At 32.8% G+C, this 10,111-nt stretch overlaps 1 protein-coding gene across 1 annotated transcript; it reads left to right on the top strand.

The window, feature by feature from the left end:
• The first annotated feature begins 2,748 nt into the window (after window positions 1-2,748).
• DMRTA1 (DMRT like family A1) lies at window positions 2,749-9,876 on the top strand. The gene is made up of 2 exons (XM_053700619.1): window positions 2,749-3,383; window positions 9,056-9,876. The coding sequence occupies exons 1-2, from the start codon at window positions 2,888-2,890 to the stop codon at window positions 9,874-9,876; spliced, it is 1,317 nt and encodes a 438-aa protein (XP_053556594.1). The 5' UTR covers window positions 2,749-2,887.
• The last annotated feature ends 235 nt before the right edge of the window (window positions 9,877-10,111 follow it).

The raw sequence follows: 10,111 nt of genomic DNA, 5'->3' as shown, positions 1-10,111 counted from the left end.
AGCCCGATGATGGATCTCTTCAGCCCCCACTTGGGCTTGGATGAAGACTTCGGAGCCTCCTCTGGACGGATCGGTGATACCCGGCGTGGTGAAGATAAGGTAGGGAGATCTTCAGGGGCTAAGTATTAGGTTTATTTAAGGGGGGTTTGGGTTAGATTAGGGGTATGTGGGTGGTGGGTTGTAATGTTGGGGGGGTATTGTATGTTTTTTTTTACAGGCAAAAGAGCAGAATTCTTTGGGGCATGCCCCGTAAAAGGCCCTTTTAAGGGCTGGTAAGGTAAAAGAGCTTTTTTATTTGTATTTTAGAATAGGGTAGGGCATTTTTTTATTTTGGGGGGCTTTGTTATTTTATTAGGGGGCTTAGAGTAGGTGTAATTAGCTTAAAATTGTTGTAATATTTTTCTAATGTTTGTAAATAATTTTTTATTTTTTGTAACTTAGTTCTTTTTTTATTTTTTGTACTTTAGTTAGTTTATTTAATTGTATTTAATTGTAGGTATTTGTATGTAATTAATTTATTGATAGTGTAGTGTTAGGTTTAATTGTAGATAATTGTAGGTATTTTATTTAATTAATTTATTGATAGTGTAGTGTTAGGTTTAATTGTAGATAATTGTAGGTATTTTATTTAATTAATTTATTGATAGTGTAGTGTTAGGTTTAATTGTAACTTAGGTTAGGATTTATTTTATAGGTAATTTTGTAATTATTTTAACTAGATAGCTATTAAATAGTTATTAACTATTTAATAGCCATTGTACCTGGTTAAAATAAATACAAAGTTGCCTGTAAAATAAATATTAATCCTAAAATAGCTACAATATAATTATAATTTATATTGTAGCTATATTAGGGTTTATTTTACAGGTAAGTATTTAGCTTTAAATAGGATTAATTTATTTAATAAGAGTTAATTTATTTCGTTAGATAAAAATTATATTTAACTTAGGGGGGTGTTAGTATTAGGGTTAGACTTAGCTTTAGGTGTTAATAAATTTAATAGAGTAGCGGTGAGGTCCGGTCGGCAGATTAGGGGTTAATAATTGTAGGTAGGTGGCGGCGACGGTGGGGGCGGCAGATTATGGGTTAATAAATATAATATAGGGGTCGGCGGTGTTAGGGGCAGCAGATTAGGGGTACATAGGGATAATGTAGGTTGCGGCGATGTGCGGTCGGCAGATTAGGGGTTAAAAAAATTTAATAGAGTGGCAGCGATGTGGGGGGACCTCGGTTTAGGGGTACATAAGTAGTTTATGGGTGTTAGTGTACTTTAGAGCACAGTAGTTAAGAGCTTTATGAACCGGCGTTAGCCCAGAAAGCTCTTAACTCCTGGCTTTTTGCTGCGGCTGGAGTCTTGTCGTTAGAGTTCTAACGCTCACTTCAGCCAAGACTCTAAATACCAGCGTTAGAAAGATTCCATTGAAAAGATAGGATACGCAATTGGCGTAAGGGGATCTGCGGTATGGAAAAGTCGCGGCTGCAAAGTGAGTGTTAGACCCTTTCCTGACTGACTCTAAATACCAGCGGGCGGCCAAAACCAGTGTTAGGAGCCCCGGACGGCTAACGCAGAATTCTAAATCTAGCGGTTATTTTCTTAGCAGTTTGTGCCTGTACAGTTGGTACTGGCAGGGTCATTTTAAAGGGTCACTAAACATTTTTTTTTATTATTATTCATATAGAGCATGCAATTTTAAGCAGCTTTCTAATTTACTCCTATTATCAATTTTTATTTGTTCTCTTGCTATCTTATTTGAAAAGCAGGAATGTAAAGCTTAGGAGCTGGATCATTTTAGGTTCAGCATCCTGGATAGGGCTTGCTTATTGGTGGCTACATTTAGCTACCAATAAGCATGCGTATCCCAGGTTCTGAACAAAAAAATTGCTGGCTCCAAAGCTTTACATGCAAACTTTTTAAATAAAGATAACAAGAGAACAAAGTAAATTGATGATAGAAGTAAATTAGAAAGTTGCTTAAAATCGCATGCTCTATCTGAATCATGAAAGAAGAAAAAAATGAGTTTAGTGTCCCTTTACATCTCTGTAAAGCACACAGTTACACATGCTGAAATGTAAACAAATTATAAAGTTTCATACAATTAGGTGAGCACAGCTCATGTCTGTGTTGGCTGAGGAAAGACTATGGGAAAAACGGATTTACGTTGCAAAATATGACTCCCCTTTTTGTTCCTAGAGACAAATATACAGCAGTAGCCCTCATTTGAACCAGATTTGTTTCTCCTTCCTAACAGGCACAGTTTAATTAAAAAAATAAAATGTAAAAAGGAATGTCATGATGTTGTCATCACACAGTAAGTCCAGAAACCAGAGGCTGACAGCATAACTTACATGTTATGTGACCACACCCACAAGCCCGCCCCTAACCCAGCATTACCTCCTCCATGACCAGAGGCTGACAGCATAATTTACATTTATGTGACCACACCCACAAGCCCGCCCCTAACCCAGCATTACACCCTCCATGACCAGAGGCTGACAGCATAATTTACATTTATGTGACCACACCCACAAGCCCGCCCCTAACCCAGCATTACACCCTCCATGACCAGAGGCTGACAGCATAATTTATACGTTATGTGACCACGCCCACAAGCCCGCCCCTAACCCAGCATTACACCCTCCATGACCATATTAGAGCATAACCCCCTTTTGCAGAGTGGTGTAGGAAAAGCCACATAGAAAGTGAGTTCCACTCCCATGTAATTTAGCGCTGCTTTTATTGCACACCCACCTGAGCATCAGTGTATTCACAGAGTTAGCGGAGTATGACACTGAGGAGCTCTATATCCTAAACATTCATAGACTGACAGCAGAGATAACGCTGAACAGAAGGAAGCCGTGAGCTCTGCTGCATATTTGTCCGCCAGCCATGGACTGCACCAGTTCCAACCCCAGTCCCAGACCGCTGCTTCACCCAGGGTTGCTCAGTGCAGCTGGCCCTCAAGAAGGGATGCCACCTGCGGTACCTATGCCCGCCTCACTGCTGCGCCCCTCTTCGCTGCTGCTGAGAGCTGCTGCCGCCGCTGCTGCTTGCTCCCCGAGAATGGCGATATCCCTTGACAGAGCTGGTGGGGGCTCCCTGTACACACGGACCCCCAAGTGTGCCCGGTGCCGGAACCATGGGGTGGTGTCAGCGCTAAAAGGGCACAAGCGCTTCTGCAGATGGAAGGACTGTTCCTGTGCCAAGTGCACACTGATTGCGGAGAGGCAGAGGGTGATGGCTGCGCAGGTGGCGCTCAGGAGGCAGCAGGCACAGGAGGAATGTGAGGCACGGGGGGTCCAGCATTACGTGTACCCCGGAGGGGGCGAGGCGCCTGGGCACAGAGGCCACACTTTACCTATGTACAGCCAAGAGGGCAATAAAGGTGAGTGCAAAACAGAACGATAACTATCTACCCTGAGTGACAATGTCAACTACATGTTAAACCATAATCGCATACATAACTTTGTTTTTAGATAGTTAAACTGCCCAATGGCACCATAATAATAATAGTAATAATAATAATTCATAATAAACAAGTTATCTGTTCCAAAATCATCACTCTCTGGTCTTTCGAACAAATGATTTATTAAACTGAGAGACAAATAGTTGTATTGTTAGTTATATTTGTTTCAGTGATTGATATGCACAATTTATTAGTGCTTATAAATCATCTACTATTTACTGAAATCAGTGCATTATGTCCTTCTTTGGTCATTTGTTTTTCCGGTTCATTTGCTTGTTCACTTGTCAGTTGTATTATTTAAACGCTATAAATTAGTTATATATAGAGTATCTGCAAAAAATGAGCAAATATCACAGATATAATACATTTTACTCAATAATTATTTAGTGATGTCAAATGTAATATCCTATTTTCTACTTGTTCCACCTATAAATATAAAAGTAAAAATTACAGCAGCCGTCATATTATATTTTGATGTAATTTTGACAAAAAATGGTTATAGAAGAGCTAAAACAAGGCTAAACACTTGGTTGAAGTGTTTGAATTGTTACCAAGAAGATCTGCTCTCAGGAGTCACAGAAATAATTATTTAATTCTGCCTGTGCCAGGGTGGGCAAAGTAATTCACACAGGTTTATAGTTATAGGGTATTTTCATTTCTATGAGTTAATATAATACATATGTACCAGCCCTGGTAGTAGCCATGTTTGTATATGCACAGTAACAATATTGGAAATTGTAAAATTTAAGCTATGCTTTCTTCATTTTTTTGAATAATGATTGTGCAACATTAAATGCACTCATGTTAAAAACAAAATAATAACTACTACTTAAACAATTTTTTGCACTTATTTAATAAAAACAATTATTTTCCCTATAAGGTATTTATAAAAGGGTAGTACTGCAGTATATTTTGATGACTTGGAGGGCAAACTGTTTCTTAATTTTGTATTTTTAATATAATTTGCTATTTTTTCATCTGCCCAATAAAGTTAGAATGATTTCTTCAAACTTCATAATTTGGTAAGAGATAGTTTCTAGACTGATATTTTATAAAAAAATAAATCTGTATGATAACAAAAATTAACATTGAAATATTGATACAGTTTTACATTTTGTGAATAGTTCTTAAATTATATAAAGTGCACTTTTTATTACATGGATAAACATAAAAAGTGCATACATTAAAATATATTGGATAACTACATTTGGAGCAGTGGTGCCCATCACTTTCAATTGAGGGGTCACATTGGAATTTATGTCCCATTTGCAGGGCTACATGGTAAAAATTAAATTAAATTAAAAAAGTATATTCTTATACATGAATATATAGTAGTTGGACATCTCTTTAGCAAAGATGTTAAAAACATACATAAACATATAACATATTATATATATATATATATATATATATATATATATATATATATATATATATATATATATATATATATATATATATATTGGAGCTATTAAGAGTGAAATTAGCAAAGTGCAGAAAACACAGAATCAATCAATATCCCTTAGAAAATGTATTTCATGATTATTAACAGAAAAACAGCTTTAAAGTCTTTGGGGATTTTTTTAGAAAATTCATTTGATATGTTTTCTACAGGATTGTGATCCACCTCTCTGTTACAGAGGATCATTGTGTGTTGCAATAGGAAAATCTAGAAGAGTGGTGATTGCAAATAAAAACACTTGTGCACTAAACTGTGAGCTATAAGCCTTAGGTTTGATGTCCACTGGTTTAAAGGGTCATAACATACTCTAATTTGTTAGCGCATTTTATTATTAAAGCAGTTCTTGTCAAATAATTTAGAGCATTTTATCATTGCACTTAAAAATATATTTAAATATGCAAAAGTGATTGATTATTTTACATATTACTTTACACATTTTTTTAAAACCTACTACATTTTCCAAACAAAATTATTATTTATTATGTGACTATGAGTCTATTCTGTGTCACTTTGTAAAAGGACATGGGATTTAGCAAATGTTTCAGGATATTTGAAGAGATCTGTAACATTTCAAATGCAATTTAATACATTTAAAGAACTAAAAAATGGTTATATTTATTACCAGCAATATTTTTTTGTTCTATAATATAGATTACAACAAGAATGAAACTGATTTAACAATCTTGCCAGTATTAGCATATATTTTAATCAGCCAGATGAAAATTCTTGTAAACAAACTTTTTTATGTTAGTTATTGTGAAAATAAAATGTCTAGTTAAATTTATTATATTTGTTTCAATTCTTTTCTCAATTAAATATCACCCCTCAAGTTAATTGATACTACTTCTAAATACATATGTTTTTCAAGCTTATGCTAATATTATTGATACATTGTATATACTAATTCCTTTGCATAAATGGAAGTAAATATTTTCAGATTCAAAGCACCAATAGAAAAAAATGCATATTTTTCTTTTGATGTGTATTATTTGTTTTAATAGTATTTATTTAATCTTTATTAATATCTTAGGAATTAATTTGTCTTACAATTCATTATTTTTTTTATTTTATTTTTTTTGCAATCAAACTGCAGTTGTGGTTGTTATTATTATTATTATTATTATTAATAATAATAATAATAATAACAACAAATGAAACTTTTGATTATATTTGATTAAAACTCGCACAATAAACTTTGATTACATAATATTTTATAATAATTCTTAGTGCTCTACAGTAAAGAAGCTTCAATAAATTATTGTTACATAATATTTCATTGTACATATTTTCTTGCATTTCACTACCCTAGTTCTATTACATTCTAGTATATTTTTAAGTTACGGTTTAATTACCTTTTTTGACCTAATTTTAGAAAAATATGCATAACATTTTCTAATCAATATTGTGTTTCCATTCCTTTTATTTGTCATTAAGGATGTGCAGCTTTATCTATATTTTCCCTCTAATAGACTATTTTTTCTAACTTTTCTAATTATTATATATTCATATCAGTAGAAAACAAATGAGGAATAATTGCATTATTAAATCACTTGTATATACTTTTGTATTCATGTTATACTATTGTTTAATAGCCAACATTTAAATTTGTTTTAAACTTAAAAGGCCATTACAATCAAAGTTGATATATTTATAGTACATATTAGCAAAAAAAAAGCCCTACATAGAGAAACACCATCACACAAAGTATATGTTTAAAATTGTCATTTTGTTTGAGTTTTACATTGTTTTGTAGTCAAGAGAAATAACCCTTGAACCGTACCCCAGCACTGATCAGCCAATCACTGTATAAAATGTTAGAAGTTCAGAGTTCTAAATGATACATGATGTACTCCCGCCTCTCTGAGACAATGAAATGCACAACGACATATACAAAATATACAACTACAAATATTTGTTAAATAATAATTTAAACAGCTTTTATTGAACATTTTATTAAAAAAAAAAAAGAATAATTAACTGATGCCTTTCCTTCGTCTTTTTATTTTTTACTATGAATTATTATTAAACATTTTGGGCCAAATTACAAGTGGAACAGTATTTTGCGTTTCTGCTATAATGATAACTCCACTAGAATTACAATTTTTGTGCTAGTCGAGTTGCGCTCATATTACAAGTTAAAAGTAAACTGTTTTTGCACTAGCGGTAACCCGACTAGTGCAAAAAATCAGAACTTAGAATATTGCGTGCGCATTCACGTATTCCCCCATAGAAGTCAACGGTGAAAAAAGTTGGAAAAAAAAAACACCCACTCTCTTGCGCAAACACCATCACATATTCTCATTAGTGCTAACCCAACATGAAAATATTAATATTTTATATTCCAATGTTATTTAGGTAATGGGATATGCTCTATTTATTCATAATTAAATATTTCTACATACATCTGAAAGTTTATATATATATATATATATATTTATATAAAAATACAAAGAACATATTCCCCTATGTACAGAACATTGGAATGTGAAATATTTACAGTAAATACATAGTTAAAACATTTATTAAATATGAATATTGCATAAATATGCTTTTACATGTTTTCATTTACTTAACGGCAAAAGGCTCTAATGCACTTATATATAAATGTTTGTGTATGTATACATATATATTTATGTTTTATATGTGTATATGTCTGTAAAAAAATAAATAAAAAAAAATATATATATATATATATACACATACATATAAATACATATGTACACATAAAAATACATTATTAGACATTTCTATGTTAAGGCCCTTTGCCGGATTTTTTTTTTCTAACACCCGAGATCTCATATATTTGAGCCCTTATAACTTTTGTTTGCAATATTTTTTTTGCAATTATTTTTATTAGACCTTGTTATTATAAGTGTAACTGTACTTTTTAATGTATTTTTTAAGTGTTTTGTGAAACTTTTTAGATTCGCCAAAACAGTTAACCACAGCTCTGAAATCACGTAGATTATTCTAGCGTAAATCAACTTGTAATACTAGTGGTAAACCCTTGCAAAATATCTTTTATTGCTATGGCGCAAACGATTGCGCTCCACTTATAATCTAGACCTTTATGGGAACTAAAGTTTGAGTTAATTATGCCTTTAAAGTGACACAATATGCAAGTGTTTTTTATTATCTTATTATACAACTCATTTTCATATTCTTGATCTAAGACAAGCTCTAACGAAAGTGTATCAAACATTGTAATAGGTCACATATGAATTACACGGTTATTAATATAGTAGTCTAAGAAGGATACACATGTATAGGTATATACAGAATAACCAAAACAGCAGTGAGATGAAATTGTAATCCGAAGAGTCCCTTTGCTTCCTACACTCAGCATATGTTAAGCATTTATCTATTCATATGCAAAATAATGATTGTGTTACATAAACTAAACAAATACATTTAAATTGTATCATTAGCCCTTTAGCGTGCGTTGTTATTAAAACCCAATCCCTAGCTAACATTTGTAATGTAATATTCTTATCCTCAAGGTGCTCATGCATGAATCTCTTAAATATATTAAATCCATTCATAAATTGTTGTAGGACACTGGTAATTATGTAGATATGTTGCATACAAGAATATTCACATTTGTATCTAACATTTAGTATAAAATGTAAAGCCCATTCACAGACTTTTGTAATTTCACAAGTTACAAATCACATACTACTATATTATTTAACATTAGAAATCATTGCACACATTAATTTACATTTGTATAGCCCTCTGAGTAATATTTAGTCTCCAATATATTTACATTATGCTTCTATAAATCATCTTCTCACAAAACATATATACATCTTTTATGCATGCCAGTGGGCCAAATGCAAAAACACATAAAGAACAAATAATAAGCAGTTGCAAGACAGTAATACAAAAAGTAAAAAGAATCATATTCAGACTTTTTCATATTCAAATTAAGATAACCCCTTTCTTGTTTCCCTACCCATAATATTATTGCATTTTATTAATATATATATATATATATATATATATATATATATATATATATATATATATTTATTTATTATTATTATTATATTCAATAATTAATGAAACAGTGTTAACTGAATGTGATTTCACACTGTAATGACAAGTTATTATTATTTTCCAGGATCAGATGAAGCATCTATAAGGCAGAATTCATTCTATGGAACAATGTCCAGACCTGCAGTGTCCACCCATTGTATCTCCCAGCCAACTACAACAGGCAGCACAGGTCAGATATTAAAGTCTTCAGGATCTGCAGTGTCAAGCAAGGAAGATTCTGTTCAGTCTCCTGTATCTGAAGAGATATCAGAAGGTGCTGAGAGTCCAAGATCACTGTCATCGTCAGACTTGGAATCAGGAAATGAAAGTGAGTGGCCCAGAGATCTCAGTGCTTCAAATTCTAAAGCCGTAGTGGCATCTTCTAAGCACAGAGATCCCATGGAGATTCTTAGCAAGGTCTTCCCAAACTACAAACAGACCAGTCTACAAAGCATTTTGCACCACTGCAAAGGAGATGTAGTACAAGCCATAGAGCTGGTTTTAAATGGAAAAGATCACAAACAAGATACCAGAGACACTGAAAGCCCATCCAGATCAGAACAAAGTACCTTTCTAAAAGAACCAACATACAGCTTTTCCGGCGTAGGCTTTAGTACTAAATCTGCATTTTCCCCTCTCCACGCAAACCCATCTCCTGTGAGAGGTGACACCAACATGTTTAACCCTAGACTTGGACTTAGTCCACTGAGGCTAACATATTCTACATCTAATAGAGGATTACCTAGTTTTATTTCTCCCTATTTAACATCTGGGTTTGTTCCTTCATTTCCTTTCCAGCCTGGTATGGAATACTCATTCCCAGGAATGTTAAGGGATGCATCCTATTACCCACGTAAAGACTCTGTGAGCATTAGTGGACTTTACTCCAGATTAAACCAGGAAAACCAATAATAGTTTTATTAATTATATATTCATTAATATTCCCACAGTGGCCTTACTTTACAATAGATTGAACTAAAAACTATTTCTTACAAACATTGGCAATTTTTTAATGTTTCATATCCATTTTTTATTATTTTGTTTTCTAGGAAAAGAAGTGTATAATTTCTTAAGTAAAACTATATTTTATGAACTAATGCAATAAAATAGGTATTCTGTTTTCGCTATAGTTATTGGATTCATTTGA

Source organism: Bombina bombina, chromosome 2, assembly GCF_027579735.1.
Source record: "Bombina bombina isolate aBomBom1 chromosome 2, aBomBom1.pri, whole genome shotgun sequence".
Taxonomy (NCBI): domain Eukaryota; kingdom Metazoa; phylum Chordata; class Amphibia; order Anura; family Bombinatoridae; genus Bombina; species Bombina bombina.
This window is presented reverse-complemented; position numbering and strand designations above follow the sequence as displayed.

Bases quoted from the DNA above. Each gene is read 5' to 3' on its own strand.
- DMRTA1 (XM_053700619.1), top strand. From the start codon at position 2,888: ATGGACTGCACCAGTTCCAACCCCAGTCCCAGACCGCTGCTTCACCCA. The intron at 3,384-9,055 runs GTGAGTGCAAAA...TTCCAGGATCAG, and splicing joins CAGCCAAGAGGGCAATAAAG to ATGAAGCATCTATAAGGCAG.